This window comes from Lemur catta, chromosome 19 (assembly GCF_020740605.2).
Source record: "Lemur catta isolate mLemCat1 chromosome 19, mLemCat1.pri, whole genome shotgun sequence".
Taxonomy (NCBI): Eukaryota; Metazoa; Chordata; class Mammalia; order Primates; family Lemuridae; genus Lemur; species Lemur catta.
The window spans coordinates 6800649-6824657 of record NC_059146.1 but is presented as its reverse complement, the minus strand read 5'-3'; the positions used below and the strand labels follow the sequence as shown (position 1 = coordinate 6824657).

At 37.1% G+C, this 24009-nt stretch overlaps 1 protein-coding gene across 1 annotated transcript in view; it reads right to left on the bottom strand.

Annotated features, from left to right (window-relative positions):
• SRP72 (signal recognition particle 72) overlaps positions 1-22288 on the bottom strand; it is a 29708-nt gene extending 7420 nt beyond the window's left edge. Inside the window, exons 1-14 of the mRNA XM_045531680.1 lie at positions 21889-22288; positions 19867-19987; positions 17706-17829; positions 15990-16133; positions 15799-15910; positions 13529-13560; positions 12062-12186; positions 11911-11968; positions 8468-8599; positions 7482-7610; positions 5120-5192; positions 2847-2911; positions 1368-1463; positions 80-183 (exon numbers count right to left, since the gene is read on the bottom strand). Coding sequence (XP_045387636.1) covers positions 80-183; positions 1368-1463; positions 2847-2911; positions 5120-5192; positions 7482-7610; positions 8468-8599; positions 11911-11968; positions 12062-12186; positions 13529-13560; positions 15799-15910; positions 15990-16133; positions 17706-17829; positions 19867-19987; positions 21889-21997 — 1424 coding nt within the window. The 5' untranslated portion in view covers positions 21998-22288. The remainder of the gene's footprint in view (positions 1-79; positions 184-1367; positions 1464-2846; positions 2912-5119; positions 5193-7481; positions 7611-8467; positions 8600-11910; positions 11969-12061; positions 12187-13528; positions 13561-15798; positions 15911-15989; positions 16134-17705; positions 17830-19866; positions 19988-21888) is intronic.
• Positions 22289-24009: the final 1721 nt, after the last annotated feature.

Here is a 24009-nt window from a genome sequence, read left to right as displayed (position 1 = left end):
GTACATGAACAAGTAAAATAATGCCCTTATATTAAGTAGCAGTGATAAAACGAATCTATCTCCACCTTTCAGAACTTACTTCCATAGCTGTTCTAGGTCACTAATCGCCTCCTTCTTCCGCCCATATTTGAGTTTAAAGTTTGCAGCTTCTCTTATCAAGGATAAATGAGCAGGAGATTTGGGCTACAGTTTCAATAAAAAGGAAAAAAAAAGTTTTAGGTTAAATATTTAGCAAGTCAGTAAAGTTATATTCATTAGATCTTTAAAAAAACAGACCTATCCATTAAATTCCTCATCTTTTTTTTTTTTTTTTTTGAGACAGAGTCTTGCTCTGTTGCCCAGGCTAGAGTGAGTGCCGTGGCGTCAGCCTAGCTCACAGCAACCTCAAACTCCTGGGCTTAAGCAATCCCACTGCCTCAGCCTCCCGAGTAGCTGGGACTACAGGCATGCGCCACCATGCCCGGCTAATTCTTTTTTCTATATATATTTTTAGTTGGCCAGATAATTTCTTTCTATTTTTAATAGAGTCAGGGGTCTCACTCTTGCTCAGGCTGGTCTTGAACTCCTGACCTTGAGCGATCCACCCGCCTCGGCCTCCCAGAGTGCTAGGATTACAGGCGTGAGCTATCGCGCCCGGCCTAAATTCCTCATCTTAAATGCCTAGAACAAAATCACTCACGCATATAAAGGGAGGTAGGTAGACAAATTAGTATAACTAATCACCAATTTAGGAATTTGGAATACAACCCAGCTCTACCTAGCTTGTCTACAACTGCAAACATTCCCTTATCATCAAATTTTAAAGATATGCCACCACAGTTATTCAAACATTAATTTCATATAATACTTCCCAGAACACTGATGCCCCTTCCAATGCTAATAGTGCTAACAGTGTAAATGCCACCTATGTGTATGTGTATTTGTAAGTTGAATACTGCCTATGCAGAGATCCATACTGGAGAAAGTGAAGATGTTCCTATAAAATAGAGATATGATAAACAATTATTCCATGTACTACTATCCCACTAACTATTACCACCCATGGGCTTTCCAGCCATTTAAGATGAGCCCCAATATATGAAATCATGTATTATACCATTACCATGCTTATTTCTTGAGATTACACATACAGATGCCCTGTAAACACATGATAAAGAAGTTTTTTCCTATTTGTCCACTATTCTTTATTTCTAATAACTTTATGTGAATCTGGTATGCTGACAAAGATGAATTTGATAGTCTAATAGCATTCCATTTTTAAAATAGTGACTTATAATACCTCAGTTATTCTAAATTGAGTTCACCACTATAGCTTTTTATTTTTATGTAAAAACATGCCCTCATAATATTTTACTGCATTTATTTACCTGATGGTTTTGGTACCACTGGATAGCTTGTGTGAAGACCTCAATGGCACTATCAATGTCTTCCTCATGGCTGTACATGGTCACTAATGCAGACACCTATCCAGCAAAAGATATAAACTAATGAATAAAATTTCTCACTCTCAGAATACAATTTTTGAAAATGAAAAACACTGAAGAAATAGCAGATAATGGTTGCTAGGCTCTCTGTCAATATCTAATTTATCATAAAAATTACTCTACTTAGAGAGCATAACAACTTTATTTCTAGAAACACCATGAACAATAGTGTTTTCCAAATATGAAGTTAGTTATCTGGAAAATATACCTTTCTCTAAACCAGTGCTTGTTCACAAATGGTTTGGTAAATACAGAAGTTGAGAATAAGTGCTTAGAAATGTTTATACAGTAAGACATTGCTGAACATTCAAGTATATGATCCATGAAGTATATAGCAGTATGGCTGAACTCCCACAATGTGTCGCATGTGGCCTGAGTTGCATAAAGCCAATATAACAGTTGCCTAGTGTGGTTAAGGAACAGCAAGGAGGCCAACACAGCTGGAGTGGAGGGGGAGAAGGAGGAGGAGCAACAGGGTATAAGGATAGAAAGGAGACAGACAAAAAGCTGGATCTTTAAGAAAAATTAGTAAAACTGATAAATCTCTGGCCAGACTGATCAAAAAAATAAAAGACATGAATAATCAATATCAGGAATCAGAGAAGTTCTACAGATATTAAAAGGATAATAAGGAAATATTATGAACAACTTTTATGCCAATATATTCAACAACCTAGATGAAACACAAACCCCTTGAAAGGTAAAAGGCGGCCAGATAGTAAATATTAAAAAACATCTTATTTTCAGCCATATATTGTATTTGATTCTGGGATACAGTAATTGTAATATAATCCTTAAAATATTAATCTTCAAGAGAAAGCACTACCATGTTTATTACACATTTACTGAATGCCAACTGCAAACAAGCTATGTTAGAGGATACAAACATGAATAAAGCAGTCCCTGTTCAATAGATGCATATACAACCACTGAAGAATTAGTTTATACTGTGAAATAGATGCTTCTACAGCTATATTAGTGATCTAAACCTGTGATATTTGAATAATCAGGGAACTAAAAACTAAATTTGTTGGCTACTATTACTAAATTATTTTAACTCCAAGAAATCACAGTGATGACATGATAAAACAGATTAGGCTAAGAAATTCCCGGTATGGGTATGAGATTATTTGAGGCTTTCAGTGACAAATAGTGCCTGGCACGTTTGACTAATAAATCAATACAAAGCAGAACACAGAATGAAATTAAATTTGTACCAGATAACTGTTATTAACTACTATTCTTACCTTATGAATATATAAGGAAAATAAGTAGAAATTTAATACAAAGGAACACTAGACATACAAATGAATTATCAATTCCACACTTTTCAGTCTTACAATGTTTTAGTCATAAACTCACCATGCCTGGTTTATGCTTTAACTCCTCTATGCTTCTCAATATTAGACATGCTTTAGAAATATTACCTTAAGAGATTAAAAACAAAATCAGCATCATACTGGTGGAAGCATATTATGAAAAAAAAAAAACAAGAAATTTTACTTCCTCCCACTACTTTTCTTTAGGAAAGCAATCATGAGTCATATTTTCTAGCATTTCTAAATCCATAAGCTTTGGAGTCCTGGGGATAGTGCACTCTATTCATTTTACAGATAACGAAATGAGTTCTAAAGAAATAATATAACTTGCTTAAGCTCACAAAGAAAGTTAATGGCAGAGCTGCTACCAGAAAAGAAGTCTCCCAGCTTTCAGTCTGCTGAGTTCTATTTCTTCTTTTTCGGACTGTAACTTCAAGGTGGTGGAACCTTCCCTAAAGGACTTGAAATACGTTACTGTAGACATGAGTGCAATGGAAAATTTCCTATGGTGTTAAAATTCTGATTTCCCACTCATTGCAAACCTCAATAACTTAAACTTTTTAGTCTTTAAAAACAAAAAAAAAAACCCATGACAGACTCTCAGTAATTTCAAGGTGACAGGTTATCCTTGCAAAAATAAACACCAATGAGGAAAGATATAAAGGAGGGCAAGGAAAAGAAGAAGAAAGAGGGGTGAGGAGAAGGAAAAGAGACAAAGGAGGAAAACAGAAATGTGAGAACCAGGTAACAAGGAGATCAGCAGTTTCTCAACCCTCTTTTCATTACTGTCCTACTAAGGAGCTTTTTAAAACATTTTTTTCCTAATTGCCAACTCCTCTCCCTTCAAGCCATGAAACTTATTTCAGTCATTGAATATGTAAGATTTTTTTTTGACCTATTATTACCACCATTGAGAATGCATGCTCTATACCAGAGCTGTCTGATAGAACTTTCTGTGATGATGGAAATGTCCTATATCTGCACTGTCCAATACAGTAGCCACTAGCTGTATGTGGCTTCTCAAGTGGGGCTAGCACTAAGCTTCTCTAAGTTTCTCAAGTGTGGCTAGCACAACTGAGGAATTGAATTTAAAAATTTTTTTTTGAGACAGACTCATACTCTGTTGTTCAGGCTAGAGTGAAATGGCGTCATCACAGCTCACTACAACCTCAAATTCCTGGGCTAAAGTGATCCTCCTGCCTCAGCCTCCCAAGTAGCTGAGACTACAGGCACAGGCTACTGTGCCTAGCTAATTTTTCTATTTTTAGTAGAGATGGGGTCTTGCTCTTGCTCAGGCTGGTCTCGAACTCCTGACCTCAAGCAATCCTCTGGCCTCGGCCTCCCAGAGTGCTAGGATTACAAAGCATGAGCCACCGTGCCTAGTCTGAATTTTAAATTTCATCAATTTAAACTTCTTCTTTTGGAGACAAAGTCTCACTCTGTTGCCGTGCAGTGGCATGATCATAGCTCACTACAGCCTTGAACTCCTGGGCTCAAGCTATTCTCCCACCTCAACCTCCCAAGTAGCTGGGACTACAGGCACACATCACCACATCCAGCTAATTTTTTTTTTTCTTTGTAGAGATGGGGTCTTGCCATGTTGCCTAGGCTGGTCTTAACAGGCTGGCCTTAAACGCTCAACCTCAAGCAATCCTCCTGCCTCAGCCTCTCAAACTGCTGGGATTACAGGCATGAGCCACTGCACGCAGCCTAAAACTTAAAATAGCTACATGTGACTTGTGGTTACCATACTGAGCAACACAGCTCTAGATAATCACTTAAGGTTGGTTCAAAATCATAGACAAAAGAACTGGCAGTTTTCTGTAAGATTCAAACATATCAATTCTCATTAAATTCTATTACCTTCACCCCACCTGAAAAATATGGGTGGCAAAGTATAAATGAAGTAAGATTAAAGGGCCAAGATAAGACATTCTCAAAGGATGCAAAGTCACCCCTTTCTTATTTCATGCAAATATGACCAAGTGATAGACGTAAGCATTTCTACATGTGACATACTCAGTAAATTAAAGTAGTAGGATCTTTTGTAACAGAGGAGTCCTTTGCTTATACTGACTTTCAAGGCATAGAATGAGAAACATTCTAACAATTTAGGAATAACCCAAGAAAAGGGCCAACTACTCACTACTAAATCTGTTGGAGATCACACAGTATAGCTTCATGTATGAAACATTAATTATTATGCTTTAGCATTACACAAAAAATTTAAAAATCACAGTTTACCACTTCAGAATCATTCTAATCATGTTTCCATTAAAGCGATATTTTAGTCATGATGAAAATCATCATTAATACCTTGAGAAATTTTCAACTGTGCCATGGTCAGCTTAATTTCAGCTGCATTCTCTGGATGTTGATCTGAAAATTCCTAAAATGTTTTTAGTTGGGGGAAAAAAATAATCACATTTAATTTACATAACTAACTGTACACATTACAATTACTTAACTACATAAAACTTAAAATCCAGGTTTAAAATATTAAACTTGTGGTTTCGGGTCAAAATCTTGAGAAAAATTTTATTAAACACCCACTTTGTTTTAAAAGTATGCTCTGAAAGTAAATGCAATAATGTCAAGTTTCCTGGAAGTCACTAACAGAGAAATACATTGTCCTTTGGTATCTGTGGGGTACTGGCTCCAGAAACCCCTCCCAGATCAAAATGTTCAAGTCCCTTATATGAAATGTTACAGTATTTGCATATAACCTACACACATAGTCCATATACTTTAAATTTCTGTATTACTTATAATACCTAATATAATGTAAATGCTGTGTAAATAGTTGTCGTATAGGGAATGATAACAAAAAAAAGGCCTGTATATATTCAGTACAGATGTACTATGCATTTTTCCCCCAAATATTTTTGATTTATGGTTGATCGAATCCTTGGATGCAAAACTTGTGGATGCAGAAAGCCACCTGTAATAAAGATTACTAAATACATTTTTTTTTTTTTAAAGACGACACTCAAATGGTGCTTCCTTACTGAAGGCCCCTGCTAGGCAACTTTGCCTCTCAGGATGGTCCTAATTTTACCCAGTCCAACTTACTTTCTTTTTTTTTCTTTTTTGAGACAGAGTGTCACTCTGTTGTCCGGGCTAGAGTGCCGTGGCGTGAGCCTAGCTCACAGCAGCCTTACACTCCTGGGCTCAAGCAATCCTCCTGCCTCAGCCTCCCGAGTAGCTGGGACTACAGGCATTTGCCACCATGCCCGGCTAATTTTTTCTATATATATTTTTAGTTTTCCAGCTAATTTCTTTCTATTTTTTGTAGAGATGGGGTCTCGCTCTTGCTCAGCCTGGTCTTGAACTCCTGAGCTCAAACAATCCACCTGCCTCAGCCTCTCAGAGTACTAGGATTACAGGCGTAAGCCACCGCGCCCGGCCTCCAGTCCAACTTTCCAAGGTAGTCTGCATTCAAAATTCAAACATGTAATAGAATACCTGATTTGGACTGATAAAAACAAAGTCAGTATCTCTGTAATTGTTTGAGGTTTTGGAGTGAGACTCACTGGAGATCAGACTATTGAAAAAGGGGTTAAGCATGTTCTAGTGTTATAAACCTAAAACAAATCCCTAACTTATCGGGGGTTCAAGACGTCCCTGATAAAGATAGGGTCCCCAGGCAGAATGTGTTGCAAGAGATGGAAAGAAACACAGACACAAAAATAGTACTTAAAAGAGCGGGGAAATCAGGGGACCACCAGCACTCTGGTGCCAAGGTGGCAGTGACTGAAACCCAGCACTTGCTTTTTATTCTCTTTGCCATGCTGCAAAATACAATGGTTTCATGCGAAAAAATCATGGATACAATGATCAAAGGTCTCAGGGATCTCCCAAAAGTCACAAGGTGTCCTAGCTAATTTCCTTCTCCTTTCTAGAAGGGAAAAACACATAATTCTTCAGTAGGTACAACACTTTTGATCAAGGTAAACTAACTAATTTTATACCAAGCTCAAGCTATGTACATGGATATCAATCTTTCAACTTCAGTAGCTGCGACCCATTTGAACAAGGAACAAAGAAACTACATGCTTTCCACTGGGACACTGGTTTTACATTAACTGAGGCATTGTGGAGAGAAAGGGAGAGAAGGAACTTGGCCCAGTGTTCTAACAATGGAAGCCTTAAGACCCTTCTCCCGGGCTGACATATTGCAATCTACCTCTACAGCCATGAGAAGTTTTCATGTCAGGTCGCTCTGTGGCTTTTCAGGCATGAGACCCCTCAGGCTCTGAGGTTGAAGCATGCTTTGCTGTACTCCCAGATCGCTGGTATATGCCCCGCAACTAGGCAGATAACATCTGCCCTTATTTCAGGCTTCTGCTCAGGCAATTCCTTCACCTCCTTTCCTCCCACAGCCTCAGACATAGCATCCCTAAGTCCCAGTGGTCTTAATCCCATCACTAACTCACAATAAATAGATCTCCAAATCCAAAAGCATTCTTCAGGGTTTGCAGGAAATACTTATATTATATGAATTTATATAAAACAAAGCTGTAACCTAAGAATTAACTAAAGTGATACTGGAATTTGTCTAGTAGTACATTATCTATTAGTTTTCCCATCAAATTTATACGCTTGTAGGTTATTATACCATAACGAAAATGAAACAAGACTGCAAATACCTGACACCTCATTCAAGTAACTCCTTTACCTGAAGCAGCTCTATTGCTTTTGTGTGCTGCTTTTCGCGGCAGAGCTGGGCAGCTTGGATTAACACAGGCAGGAGATGCTCAGGACTTTGGGACTGCAAACTGGCAGATATTTTGCGGCATTGTTCTGCCTAGAAGACATACCCCACGCCCCAACAAAAATAAGCTGGTTAATGAAATTAAATGCTAAATGAAAAGAAGTATGGGAAAGTCAGTTAAAACAAAACAGTAAGTGAAAAATTGCCTAGGGTGAGAGAACCAGTTTAAAGTATCTATTTTCAATTTTTTCCAACAAGAAAATAATTTCTATTCACTACTTTAATCTGAGTTCTAAATGCCTTTAGTAAAGGACAAGTTGTAAACATTCACCTGGATGCCTAAATTCCAGAATCGTTTAAAAAAAAAAAACCACATCAAGTAAAAGCATTTGCTTGAAAAATAGCAAAATGCATGTTTCTTGCTAAAGTATTGAGAATAACAACTCAATTCTAAATAATAAATTAACATTATTGCCTCTTACTCTCCCACTAAAAACTGCTCTAAAAAAGTACGCAATCAGAATTTAATTAGAATACATATTAGAGTTAGAATTGACCTCCTTAACATTTATAACTTCATGCGACTATACACAGCTAAAATGAAAGATGGATTTTAAATTTATAATGATGATTGGCATCTTTGATGATTCTATCTCAATTCACAGAGATTAGAAATACGGTAATGAGAAAATTATCACACTTAAAGCTGTGAATTGTTTTCTTCCTCTTAAAAGCCATCAACTCCACACCCTTACAAAGAATTAGGCAAATTAACTTGTTTAATAAATAAAATCTATGATATATGATATTCTGAAAAAGAAATATATTTATGAGTTTAAGACAAAATATAAACAAAAATTATACAGAGATTGGACTAATACACCTATTACTCCTCATGTATCATATTACAACAAAAGGTTTAGTCAGGACACCAGAGATCTATTACCTACCTGGTTTGTGTACATCGCAAGTAAAGCTTTGTTAAATTCTATAGCTTGTAGTTGTTTCTTGGAAAGCTTAAATTCTACTCCCTCTGCATTGGTTAATTTCACCTTCTTCTTTGAGTCAAAGACATTTTGGTCCTGACAAAGAAAAGTTCATCCAACATTAACAGAATCTCAGATTTCAATTCTCTTAACATTCCAAGGCCTTATTCCTCTTTCATTTAGTAATTTTATATAAACACAACAAGAAAGCTTGAGTATATCTACCTGATTAGGGTGCCTAAGCTAGTAAGATGCATATAAATGTCTTGGGTTGTTGGTTCATAGAAGTAAACAAAACCTCTGCAATTAAAATCTACCAGTGTACATGTATCTATCCCACAATCTAGCCCCACTCTTTTTAGAGCCTTCTCAAAGGAGGCTTCCTACTTAACGGTCTGAGAAGGCTTAAAAAGTGAGCTGCTTGTTTCACTATTAACTGCTTGTTTTGAGCTTTTTGAAAGAAAAAAATAGGGATAACACAAATCTTACAGTGTGTTAGGACCACAAAGATACCTAATTTTGCGATTTCTCCAAGCTATGCCCTCTAGAATTTAGATGATAAATGAGGAAAGTAACTCATTCCTCTTTGAAATACAGGTATACCTCAGATATATTTCAGGCTCAGTTCTAGACCTCCGCAATAACGCAAATATTGCGATAAAGTGAGTCATACAATTTTTTGGGTTTCCCAGTGCATAGAAAAGTTATGTTTACATTATACTGTAGTCTATTAAGTGTGCAACAGCATTATGTCTTAAAAAATGTATATACCTTAATTTAAAAGTAACTTATTGCTAAAATATGCTGACACAAAGACACTAAATGAGCACTGCTGTTGGGAAAATGGTCCCAACAGACACACTGAACATGGGGTTGCCATAAGGCAACAGAATGATTGTCTCAAAAAAAAAAACCAAAAAACAAAAAAACCTTCAATATGTAAAAAATGCACTCCCTGCAAAGTGCAATTAAGTGAAGCTCAGTAAAGCAAGGTATGCTCATAATCACTATTTAAGCAAATCATTAAGCAAACCCCAGAAATACATTCACACCACTTTTAAACTCATTTTTAGCAGAAAATATTCATGTAACATACCTATTGTTTTAGGAAACTAAGGCCCTTCTCAACTAAGCAGAAGCACAAAGATGCTCAATTTCACTTTCTGTGTGGGGCAAACACAGCATTATCGCCTAAAGAAAGTCTTACTAAGAATTATAGAAAGTCACGTATCTCTCAAGAAAGGAAGACAACTAAGTCACATTGATTGCATCCTAAGAACAAACTGAGCACAAGTGTCTACTATGTGCACAATATTCAAGCTTTCCAAAACAATATATTTGTAAATAAGTGCTTTGTAAAACAATATATTTACTTGAAAATACATGATACCACTGTGCTTTTTAAACAAGGTCTTCTATCTACCAACTTAAAGACTAAAAGGAAGCAAAGAAGAAATCTAAAATTCTACTTTTTCTGAGTGTTGAGCTCAAAACCAATTTGAAACTATTTTAATATACAACAAGAAACCACCTTTCATATAAATCAATCCTAAAGAAATCATATTTTCTAGTTGGTTCTCCTGTGTATTTTAATACTTCATCGTGCATGCCACTGCCAGAGTTCTCTTAAATTCTGTCATGGCATTTTATTATTCAAAAACTTGCTGGGCCCAGGGGCTCATGCCTGTAATCCCAGCACTTTGGGAGGCTGAGGCAGGAGAACCATTTGAGGCCAGCAGTTTAAGACCAGCCTGGGCTCACATAGAGAGAACCTGTCTCTACAAAAAAAAAAAAAAAAAAAAATAACCAAGCATGGTGGCACAGGCTTGTAGTCCCAGCTACTCAGGAGGCTGAGGCAGGAGGATCACATGAGCCTGAGAGTTTGAGACTGCATTGAGCTATGTATGATTGAGCCACCACACTGGGCAACAGAGCAAGACCCCTGTCTCTAAAAATACAATAAAAAATAAAAACTTAGTTTTCAAGGCCTTCTATATCTTGATATAATTCAATATAACCTATTTTTTTTAACTACACAGCATATATGTATCTTCTTGTTTTCTCACTTTCCCCATACAAATCACAAATACTTCTTCATATGTACATTTGCTTATGCTGTTGCTTAACTTTCAAACCATATCCCCACCTCAAGAGTCAGCTCAAACTTGCCAACTCACCGATCTTTCTTTTCACAAAATGCTGCAATTATAAAGTACATAGAGAAGAAATTTACACATGCACAATTTTTTTCAACATTAGAATGAGATTTTGAACTATGTAATGATTAAGACCACGCTTCATGTATCTTTTGCATTGCCTAGTAAGTACATCAAGTACTATTTTTAAAAAGTCAGAAATAAATACCTGTTAACCGAAGAAAGTTCAGTGTATAAATTACATTCAGATATTTAGTATCTCATATTCTCTTCCCCCAATTATATATGCCAGATAAAAAGAATTTGCCCTGATAAGCATTTCAAAATTCATAAACACAGGTAGGTATATATTGCTGCCAAGATTCAAATGCCAGCACCAATGTTCTGGAAACCTAAACCACACCAATGGCCTGCAACATCCCACAATTACTATTACCACTATCTTACTTCTGGCGACTCTATACATTTCTGCTCTAGGAGGAGAGAAATATCACAAAGAAGTGGAAGGGGCAAGTTTTGCAGTTAGAAACTGGAATCTGAATCCAAGTTCTACCTCTTACTGGCTATGACCTTATACAAATTACTTAACTCCTTTCAGCCTCAGATTATACTCTGGTATATTGGAGAAGGACTACCACCTAAAAGGATTATTGTGAGGAAGAAATAAGATGGCACATGTCATATCAAGAGAGATCAAATGTTACTTTTATTTTCTGTTGACTTGCATCTCAAATCTGAACTTGAAATGTTTTTCCACTAAAAGCGGTCTAAATGGTGCTTAATTAGATTAGCACAGTACTCTAAATTAAGACTGACTATATACATACTTATAATATTTTACATACTTGTCCATATCCCCTAAAAAAAAAACCTCTAGAAAAAAATTATATATTGCATTCAGACTAAGTAGATGAAGAAATCATGTACCATGTGTATATACTTAAAGTTTAAAAGTCCCAATAATTTTTATCTCTAACAAAGAGATTTTCCATATTATTATAAACTAGGAAAAAGGGAAGATTTTAAAGTCCATGGTCTTCAACTACAAAAGAAGTTTTATTACTTGAATATATCTTGCAGAGTCATCTTCATTATGAGAGTTAAGTAATGCTCTTCACTCCATTGCGATTTTGCTACAACTGGACTTTTTATGTCATTTAAAAAGAACACTTACCCTATCCTAGAACAGAGCTAGGGTACTCAACTTTCAGGGTAAGATATGCGTATAGGAAAGCCATGAATATTCCATACCTTGTTAATGGTAATGATGTTATTTGCAATTACAGCTAGTAATCCCACATCTGTCGGCCTGTGTACAAAAAGCAACAGTCAAAACCAAACAAACCTTTAAAAAGAAATCCCATCCCCTATAAAACACATTTCCTTTTAAAAACTCACTTACTTTAGTTTTATTATCTGATTGTAAAGTTGCAAAGCTTCCTCTGTACGACCCTGAAGCTGCAGAATATAGGCCATCTGACCATGAATGATGGCCAGTTCTGCCTGTGGGTCTTCCTCAGTCCCATCCTAAACAAAAGAAACACTTTTTTTTCCTATAAACTTTCCAAACTGACCTACATATTTACCAAATGATCCAAACAGTCAAAGGACATACAATCCTAAAAAAAAAACATATAATTTCAGGAATTTCCCCTTAGAGTCAGTTCTTTGAAATGTAGGAATTGCCACCAAGAGAGAAGTTTAAGTGAAAATGACAAAACAATCTTGGAAGAACATGGCAACAAGCTCAGAAATACCACTTATTAATCATTATTATCCTCTAAAGCCCAAGAATAAAAAAAAATGTAAAAAACCAGCATACAGATTTTCTTCCTATGATAACTCTAAATTCTGGAAACATAATTTTCTCATAAAAACACCTTTAAAAAATGCTTTTCTCTCTATTCTACCATCATGCCAATACAAAGATTACAAAGTTCTAATTAACACTGTTCAAAAAACTTCAAAAAGCTGGAACTAATTCTGTACTTAAAGTAATTCTATAATTGAACTAATTCTGTAATTAAAGCAGTAGCTCCAGATTAATCCACATTCTTTTTTCCTTCTGGAAAGGTTAACTGATGCTCAGGTACAATGACCACTCAAGACTAGGAGGCTACTCTCTAGTACTCAATACTCCTCCTCTTACCTGGTAAGTGTATGCTGACCAGGAGTCAGATATATTGTTTCCAAACCCATTATGCCAGTTGTGTATGATGAGGAAATGATAAAATTTAAGTATTAAAGTAAGAACTATGGATGTGAAAAGAGGCTTGTTTAATGTAAATCATGTTGAATGCCCAGAAAGATTTGATAGTTAAGTTCCTAAGGAAAATGACTGTCTAATTAGTTGTGAACCAAAAAACGGCAAGAGACTGGTAAAAAAGTTATCTATAAGAACTCTTTAATAAAACTGCTTACCAACTGTTTTTAAGATATTGCTGCACTTTTAAAAAACAAAAGTGGAAATCAGGAATGTTGGATTATGTGTGCATTATGTAAGAAACATGCATGGAATTCCAATGAGCAGACCCATACTCTAAGACCTTAGTGTTGGCACTGCATCCTAAAATAGGAGAATTAGTTTATATTACATAAATTTAAAATCAAATGCTTAAAGTATGCAAACATTTTTTTTTCTTCTATTTTTCAACAGGACTGTGGACAGGAGCAAACATTTTTGTATTGTGATTTCTCACCCTAACAGACTTCATCAAGTCACTGATCAAGAGAGAGGTTTCTAGTGTGATTCCTATTTAATGAATCATCACCTATTAGAAAAAGTCAGTAGATACTACAACAAAGGTTCCTACTAATGTATATTAGTCAGAAGTGTAAAATTTGGATTTAACAATAGCAGAATACTTACAGAGTCTTCTGACAATGAACGGCGGCAAAGATCTAAAAGAGAAAAAAATTGTTTTAAAAGTAGTATTTCTGGGTAAATGCCATTTCTTTCACCATTCTAAGGAGCAAGAACTAACTTCCTGGGCAGAAATTCCAAGGTAACCATAATAACAAGAAAACTTGAAATTTACAATAGCATCAAATATACATACAAATGTTATCAGTCTCTGATTATTCTAGCTCTTTGGCATTTTTCTTTCATTTGTCATCTCCATGCTAAAACTTTTTAAAAGGCATTTTAAAAAAATAAATGTAATAAACGTTGACTGCAAAAAATCAATTATAGAAAAGTATAAAAACAAATAATCTTACCATCCAGAGATAAACATTGCTAGCATTTTAGTTAGTTTTTTTACGTAAATACACAGCTGCATTTAAAACTGAAAGTGGGAGTTTGTACACACTATTTCGAAACATCCCTGGGCCCACTTAATATACTGTGGACATCTTTATGTTACAACAAATATAGACCTATATTAGTGTACTATTTTTTATGTTATTGGTTTTAATGACCGCATAGTTATCTACTTTGTTATCTCAATTTATAGTAAAATTTGGCCAATTCTTTAACAGCACAGAAACTCATGCTGTTCCTAAATTTTTGTTCTTAAGAATGGTCCTTCAATTAACTTTCATGGAGATACATATGTGAATTTATCTAAATATTTCCTTAAAATAAATTTCCAGAAATGGAATTATTGGATCAAAGAGTATGTAAATTTTAAAATCTGCTACACATCACCAAGCCTCTCTCACTGCAAAGTCTGTACTACTCTTATACTCAAATCTGCAATGTATGAGAATGTTCTTCACTGGATATGATCAAGAAATTACAGTAATTTTTTTTTTTCTTTTTTGAGACAGGGTCCACTCTGTTGCCTGGGCTAGAGTGCAGTGGCATCATCATAGCTCACCGCAACCTCAGACTCCTGGGCTCAAGCAATCCTCCTGCCTCAGTCTCCCTAGTACCTTGGACTACAGGTGTACATCACCATGCTGGCCAATTTTTTAAAAATGTTTTGTAGAGACAGGGTTTCACTATGTTGCTCAGACTGGTCTCAAACTCCTGGCCTCAAGTGATCCTCCTGCCTCAGCCTCCCAAAGTGCCCGGCGTGAGTCACTGCACTTGGCTGAAATCATAATTCTTTTTTTTTTTTTTTGAAATAGAGTGTCACTTTGTTGCCCGGGCTACAGTGAGTGCCGTGGCATCAGCCTAGCTCACAGCAACCTCAAACTCCTGGGCTTCAGCGATCCTACTGCCTCAGCCTCCCGGGTAGCTGGGACTACAGGCATGCGCCACCATGCCCAGCTAATTTTTTCTATATATATTTTAGTTGGCCAGATAATTTCTTTCTATTTTTTAGTAGAGACGGGGTCTCGCTCTTGCTCAGGCTGGTCTCGAACTCCTGACCTTGAGCGATCCACCCGCCTCGGCCTCCCAGAGTGCTAGGATTATAGGTGTGAGCCACTGCGCCCGGCCTGAAATCATAATTCTTAAACAGATTTTTCCTCTCATGATGCTCTTTAATCTTTGCTCTTCTTTTAACCTTCAATATTTAACAGTAAAACAGACCGTGTTTCACCTTTTTTTCCTCCTTATCATTCACTGCAGTCCCTACAACATTGCTTTTATAGCTTCCAGGGAAAATGTACACAGAAAAAAGGACTAAATGTTTCAGGAGTTAAGAGCAGACATAAGTTGTCAAATAAACTAATTGCCTTTTTTCTTAATTAAAATCTTAAAAGCATGTAAATATTATATACAGAAACATACTAAGAAGTTAAGATGTGTTTGAATGACTATCTATACATAAATGTAGTGTGTGACGGGCATACCATATTATTTGAGTACCTATTTAACAATAATATTTACTGAATGCTTATATTATATGCCATGTACTATTGTAAATGCTTGATGTTAATTAACTCAATTTACATTTAACATTCATAGTAACTTGTTCAAAACCTACTCATCAAAATTTAAACTTTAAGGTCTGGTATGGTTGAAAACCCCGGACAAATGAACTGGCTTAGGTATTAGACAAAAATATAGGACAGATATGGTCAAAAAGAGAAAGAGTAGGTGAACTTTGACAAATTCTCACTGTACCTATAACTTGCATTTGATAATTTTATAGAAGTCAAATGCAATTTTTAAAGATACTCTGCCAAGTTACATGCACATTATGTTTGTTATAGTTACACTACAGATAATTTTAACAAACTTCCAACCTTCAGCTTTCTGTAGGATTTTCATTGCCCGGTTGAGCTGGCCTTGTCCTATCAGTGCACATGCAGCATTGTAGCACAGTTCATGTGTGCCTTCTTGGAGGCCCAAGTTCTCCTGTGACAGAGCAAAATAACAGTCAAACACTAGACATGAATATTATTTCATGGCTATATTGGTACAAAAGGATACTCACTGGAACCACTTTTTCCCAATTGCTTTGAGCTGCAACAACCGCTGAAAGGTTTGTTTTCCTCTCCTCATCATAATCATCTTGAGAGTTTCGGACGAGATCCCTATACACTGCTAAACATTCATCATAGCGTTCCAAACGGTATAACTGAAGGACAAACAGCAAGTAAAAAATCAGAAACAAATATAGTATTATGTCTCTAACACCTTAAAAGCCCTTTTGGAACCACTAAGTAGGAATCTTAATACAGCATAACATGGAAAATCAATTGTTTATTTTTTATAATTTTTTTTTTTTTTGAGACAGGGTCTTGCTCTGTCGCCCAGGCTGGAGTGCAGTGGTACAGTCATAGCTCATGGCAGCCTCAAACTCCCAGTATCAAGCAATCCTCCTGCCTCAGCCTCCCAAGGAGCTGGGACTATAGGTATGCACTGCCATGCCTGGCTAATTTTTTTATTTTTTGGCAGAGACAGATCTTGCTATGTTGCCCAAGTTGGTCTCAAACTATCCTCCTGCCTCAGCCTCCCAAAGTGCTTAGATTACAGGTATGAGCCACCATGCCTAGCCTATAATTTTTAAATTAGTTTTGTGATACTTTGAAAAAGTTGCTTGCAATGAATCTTTATTAAATTGCAGATTTGTAGGCATGATTCCGTTTAGAAAAGTTATTTTCTTTAAAGGGCTGTGAAATGAAACCTTTCTATAGAATTCAACGTTGTTACCTAAATCTGAATTGAAATGGAAAAATTTTCCACAACACAAAATGACTAGTAAGCCCCAGTAAACAAAATTTAATGTTGGCAAAGACTTATTTCATATGAATTCACTAAATATAATCTTCATTTTATCTTTCTCAGAAACCAGCTATCATATAGTGTAGTCTCAAGTAGACACAACATAATTCCTGTTTATTTCATTCAAGCCGTCCTCAAGGAACAATAACTGCCCCTCTAGGTCAATTAGTCCACTAAGCATGACAGAGACTGGTGCTTTTCATCAACCCTAAAAATGCCGGGGTTTACCCTAAACTTACCCAGTTTACCTTAATAGTTCTTTATAGACCTCCAATCCATGCATTCACCCAAATCTTTCTTCAATCCATTTGTACTATTAAACTTATACTACCTCTTGGGAACAATACGTTCAATACATTATTTGCCCTACATTGACATTTTAAAAATCTTTAAGAGGGTTTTGTCAGTTCTAATATATACATTTCTGTTCTCTTCTCATTAGTAGTCCTATTTTACATTTGGGTTAATTTTATGGTCTCAAAATCCTTTTAGAATACTTCCACAATTTCATGAACTAGCTGAAGTCATCCAAATTCATACCCATCGTGATTTCCCTTACTTTAAACTTAGAGGAAAATATCAGTTAAATAATAGAAAGAAATGCTATTTCAAATCTGTGTAAATGCATATGCTCACTAGCCTTCATCTTTCCAACTAAAAAATCCAAATTTCATAGAACAGTGCTTCCATTTACTTTAATTTTCTAATTGCCCTGAGGAAGTCATTTGTTCACATAACATGATATATGCAACTGTTTGTATGAAGATCAAGAAGAGGGAATATGTTCAAACCTCAAGAACTGGGTAAGTGGCCAGTTTTGGGGAGCATCAGGATAGGCTGGGTTTCCTCATCCCTGCTCCTTGCTAGAGGTATAGTCATGCTCATTCAGGATGACTGTCAACAGGTATTTTAAAGCAGTAATTACCACTTGTCCATAAAGCTCCTTTAGTTTGCCTGTTGGCTGGTTGGCACTTTCTATTGTCTTCAAGGCATTCTCAATTCTGTTCAGCCTATACTCACAATATGCCTTCTCAAAGGAGAGAGAGTTACTAAGGAAGGAAAAAAAACAATACCTGATTATTATCTAATAATGCAGAGCACCCACTATATGCCAGACACCACTCTAAGCACTTTGTATATTAATTTATTTAATCCCCATAACAACAGATGAGAAAACTGACAGAGGTTAGTGACTTGTCCAAAAATCAGACAGCTCATAAATAGCAGAATATATAATATTATATTCACTTCCCTAGCCTCTCTTGCTTTCATGGATATTCGTATTAGAATTATTCGTCTCTTGAAACAAACATTTAAGAAAAAAATCATGAGTCAGCTAAATAACTGTCTTAGATACAAAGACAATCTGAACAATGTTTCAAATGGATTATTTTAGAAGTTTCTGAAGTCCATTAATAAAATAATAAGCCATATAATGTCTCTTTTGTCTTGTTAAAGAAACATATGATCAGCAAAGAAAAAGTAACTACAAATCTTAAAACAACACAGTACTTGTAATCAAACTGGTAAGCACACAACCACAAAAGCATTAGTTACATACACACACTTAAAAATTCATATACATTAATGTAATACCTCATTTTAAAGTTTCAATCATAACCCATGAGGAAAAAGTACTTATCGAAGCAAATGGCAATATCTTTTATTTACTTACCTAACAAAAAAAATTTTTTTATAAATATTCTTATCCAAGACTCATTAACAAAAATTTTTTGAAAAGTTCCTTTATCTCACATTCAAAATACTGGATTTTAGCATAAACATTTTAACAGTAGAAAGCAGTATCCCATTTCCCTTTTATTTTTAATATAGTTTAAAATTAGTTTTTAACCTATAATACATTTATAGGACTCAAATAAAAAAAGATATACACTAAGAAGGCTTTATTCCCATTGTTATCCAAATCTAACCTGTTCCTACTCACCCCTACAAGTGACTATTTTTATTCATTGCTCCTTCTACTGTTTGTTTTTTACAAGCACAGGCAAATACATATACATATTCTTATATCCTCTTACAAAATGAAGTACATTATATACTGTTCTGTGCCTTATAAACCAGTATTCCATTAAAGAATAAATATGCTGTAAACTTAATTTCGATACACATTTCTTTTGGGGCCTAGGCATAAATATAAAGAAAAATCAAATTACAGTAAAAATTCAGAATATGAGTTCACATTTCATGAAATGATAAATAAAAGAAAAAGATTAACAACAATAAAAAAACCTGCTATATATTCTAAATACTATTAAACAACTCTGACACTGAAAGATCTTGGCCTAAAATAACACTCACCTAAATAATTTTCAATGGAGTTAGGTATAGAAGTCAGGCTGACTGCCATATCATTCTAGAGACTTCTATCAATATACACATTTATATGCTACACTCTTATATATCCCTACCCTACATGTTCTGCCCTCTGTACCCTTTTTTTTCAAATTAAATTTCTATGAGTCATTCTCCCTATATCTTCCAAGAACTCTTGTTATATTTATGCCCCACATCCCTCTATGGTTTACCTCCTCCTTAGCAGCTCAAAGAGCAGATGAGTAAAAAAAGGCTCCCTAGGGCCAAAAAGAAGAAAAGTTATCAGTGGTCCTTTCAGTTTCTGAAACACTAATGGCAAGCCACAGAAAAAAAAAAGGAAGGAAAAAAAAGGTCAGGCTGAGGCATGGTGGCTCACACCTGTAATCCTGGCACTCTGGGAGGCCAAGGCAGGAGGATCACTTGAGGTCAGCAGTTTGAGACCAGTCTGAGCAAGAGTGAGACCCCGTCTCTATTAAAAATAGAAAAATTAACAGGGCGTGGTAGCATGCACCTGTAATCTCAGCTACTTGGGAGGCTGAGGCAGGAGAATCGCTTGACCCATGGAGTTTGAAGTTGCTGTGAGCTAGGCTAACACCAGCACTCTATCCCAGGGTAACGGAGTGAGACTTCGTCTCAACAAAAAAAAAAAAAAAAAAAAGATCAAAAATCAGTGAATAGTGGGGAAAAAACATGGAAGTCACAGCTATAGTAAAAGTATTTCTAATAACTGCACAAACAACTGAATCACTTACTTGGCTAACACTTTGGTGTGAGTATTGATGACATTCAAGGCTTCCTTGAAACTTCCATTCTGAATAAGGCATACCACTTTACAGTGCAGGGCAGTTACATCATCTTTGTTGATCTGCAGTACTAGAGAACAATTTTAGGAAAGTCATTTTTAAATCCATTTCTTTTTCACATTCTACTGAATTTTCTTACCCAGTCTCAGGAAGCTACCATTTCCAATTTTATTGCAGTATAAATGACTGTTTGAAACAATTGGTCAAAACAGGAAAAAAAAAAACTGGTCGTTACTTTTAACGTAAGAAGTGACAATAAGGAGAGTTATAGATTAGATTTTCAATGATATAAAGATTCCCAAGATGCATGTACCAAAAAAGTGCAGTGAAATAAAGAAGCAAGAAAGAAGCTCTTTCTTCAGCTTTTTCATCTTGGGTGCATGCTACACAGTACATATTTCATTACTTCATAGGGAAAGAAAAAGGTTCATGCAGAATTTGGAAGCAAATGACTTAGGTTTAGTACAAGATTGCCACTAAATGCCTTGAGGTCTTGGGCAAATCATTTAATAGCCAAATCTCAGTTTTCTGAGCTACAAAATGAATAGGAAAGCATTACCTGTTTAACAAGGTTATCAAGAACATGAAATGAGAACAATTTAGAAAAAAACGTATTAACTATAAAGTATAATGCAAAGACAATTTATCTTGCTGGCAATGTTTCCAAAACCATTCAAAATTTCCCTTTTCACCTAAGATGACCAAAGAGAAGTACAAGGAAGAACTCAGGTGGCCAAGATTGAATGCTAACAGCTGTTCAGTATCAAAATGATCAGGATCACATTAATAGTTACCTTTGCTCCTGAGCAACTACAGAAGTTCAATTCTCAGCGTAAGAATCAAAGGAATTTCTACCACTTAAGAAAATATATATATTTGCAAACAAATTAACAACCTTTGCTGATTAAAACACTTGCAAAATACTTACTACACTACTAAGTTTATAGTATTGGTTGGAGGCCTAGCCAAAGGCTAAAGTTAATTCAAACAAATTTAGAAGTAAATTCTAATTAGCAGCTATTTTCCTCAACATCTGAAATCACCAAAAGTGCACTGTGGGCCCAATCACTACTTTTCACATTAACCCAGCATTAGGTTGTTGAAAATTATTTATATAGCCTTGCATGTTACTGACATACCTTTAATGTTACTACTGCTTTGAACAGCTAAACCTGTCTTGGTAATTACATTTCCAAGTCTGACACACACAGACTGTATCTTCAGTGGAGAATTGAGCACGACGGAGAATATTAAACAGCATGGCCATGTTACAGTCATGTAGTAAAGGATAAAAGAATGTAATGAGTTGAACCTCACGCCAAAGGCATTAAAACTTGAAATTATCCCTTACAGGGCAAAAAACAAGCCAAAGTTTTCTTCCGACATTATTTCAAATGTTGGTGCTTTCCCTCCTGGCTTAATAACATTTAAGAGATTCTGTCTGTGGGAATGACAGGCCTAACAACCAGATCCAGCCCTTCCTTCTCTCCCCCTTAGATTCTGTACGGCTTCCACCCAGTCAGCACCAGCTTCTGAATTACGTGTCCCAGGCAGTTTCCTCCCCCTACAGCGGCCCAAAAGAACAAGCTCCCTCAGTAATACAGTCTTGATCACTGAGCTCAAGGGGAAGAAAAAAGGAGACAATCTGGAACACTTGTGAAATAAGACAGCAGAAAAGGAAGCAAATAAGGCAACGTTTGAAGAGGCTCCGGGAGTTGCTGTCTCTTTAAATCCCTCCCTCGTTTCCCATGGGGGGTAAAGAGGGAAGTACACGTGGCTCTAACCAACCGGGGACCCCGGGACGGCCTGGTGGGGTGGAGGGGCTGTGACATGCGCCTGCCCGACGTTCGGGCCAGAATCCGGAGGGAAAGGGGAGCAGGGGTCTCCCCACCCCACGTCTACCAGGGGTGGTCGCGCGCGCAGGAAACAGGCCACATCCTCCCGCAGGCCCGGGCCCGCCCAGACACTTACTCTTGTTGACGGTCTTGAGAGCGCGCGTGAAGTCGCCGTTCTGGCCATAACGGTTCACTTCACTCCACAGCGCAGGTACCGAAACCCCCCCGCTGCCGCCGCTCGCCATCTTGGAGGAGAGGAGGGGAGGGGCGGGGGCGACCTCTGCCCCGGAAGAAGATTTCCGAGGCAGCCAAGCGGAGGAGGAAGCTGATGGTTGCTAGGCGTCGAGGGGTCGTGACCGTCTTCAGCCCTGAGACAGCTTTAGAGACTGTAATCTTCCGCCCTCGTGGCAAGAAATTTGCATCAATGAAGTCGAAACACCTTACCTGAAACTCTGGAGAAAAGAGGCATTGAATTTCGGGAAGGGGTTGAGAAGAGGTTCACCAGTTTCGGCTCATAAAGCAGCGTGCTTCCAGGCAACCGTTACGGTAGAGGCAGCGTGCTGGTCCCACGACACAGGCTGGACGACGGCCTGTGGGAGATAAATCAAAGGTCTTTGAGGTGGTAAATAAAGTACCAAGTAGAAACCCTAGGGAGTCATTGGAAGGAGAGCCAGAGAGGCACGGCTTCTCATTGGTGCTTGAGAATATACTTCAATTAGGAATTGACATTTGAAAGGGATCTTGAAAGATGATTAGGAGAACCTGGGTTCTGGGGAAAGTGGGGGAGGACATTCACGCAGAGAAACAAACGTGAGGAAAGGGAAAGTAGAAGAAAAAAATCACCAGTTGCAAAGCATGTTTGGCGAAAACCCTTTGGCTTCCCTTTTGGCTCAAGTCCAGGCGCAGTTGGCTATAACGCTGGAGGAGAAATGGGATGAAAATGTCCAGGTTCAGTTCCTGGCTCTGGGAACTCCCGACTGTAAAATAGGGATAATATATTTGTTCTAAGGATATAAGATAATTCATGCATCTGGTACATAGTAAGCACTCAACACATAGGAGTTTAGGGTTTGTGTAAGACTGTAAATATCAAGATAGGTTGGAATGTAAGAAGGGAGTGGGGTACATTTGAGGTGAGTGACATGACATTTTATTGAACAGCCTACTTTGCATACTCATTTTTGTCAGCCTTGCTCACAAACTCCTGGGCTCAAGCAATCCTCCTGCCTCAGCCTCCCGAGTAGCTGGGACTACAGGCAAGTGCCACCATGCCCGGCTAATTTTTTCTATATATTTTTAGTTGTCCAGATAATTCTATTTTTCAGTAGAGACGGAGTCTCGCTCTTGCTCAGGCTGGTCTCGAGCTCCTGAGCTCAAACGATCCACCCGCCTCAGCCTCCCAGAGTGCTAGGATTACAGGTGTGAGCCACCGCGCCCGGCCTTGTTATACATTCTTTACCCCCCTTGCAAGCTATACTCCTCTAACACTGTGTAGTTCTATGTCCCATAACTCTGGGAATTTGCACTTTTATTCATTTGACAATTTGTCCTGTATATGCTTGTGCCAGGCATTACAGTATTTGTTAGGGATACAGTTGAAAACAAAGAAGGCAGCCCAGTGTACTCATGGAGTTTATTTTCTAGTTGGGAAAGAGAGGCAATAAACAAATATATACTATGTTTGGTGATAATAAATTCTATGAAGAAAATTAAGGAAAGGTAACAGATTTGAGTGTAGCCTATGAGGATTTAGAGTCCCTCCTTTTCATTCACAGTATACACTTGTTCTTTAGACAGCAGATAGTCCCTCTTACTTTGTGTATTCATGATAGTCTGTCATATTCCATATTAAGACTTAATATAGTGTTTTGAAATTGTCTGCCCTTGGAAGACTCCAAGACTCACCGAGGGCATAAATTGAATTTTGTTCATCATTGCATTCCCAGGGTCTTACACATACATAGTAGGTTCTATTAGTCAGGGTTCTCCACAGAAACACAACCAACAGGATATATAGAGAATTATTATAAGGAATTGGCTCAGCAAAATGGAGGCTGAGAAGTTCCATGATGTGCCTTCTGCAAGCTGAAGGCCTAGGAAAGCTGGGTGTAGTTCCAGTCCAAACATGAAGGCCTCAGAAGCAGGGGAGCCAATGGTGTAATTTCCAGTCTCAGTCTGAAGGCCTGAGAACCAGGAGCACCAAAATCCAAGGGCAGAAGATGATGTCCCAGCAATTCACCCTTCCTCCTTTTTATTC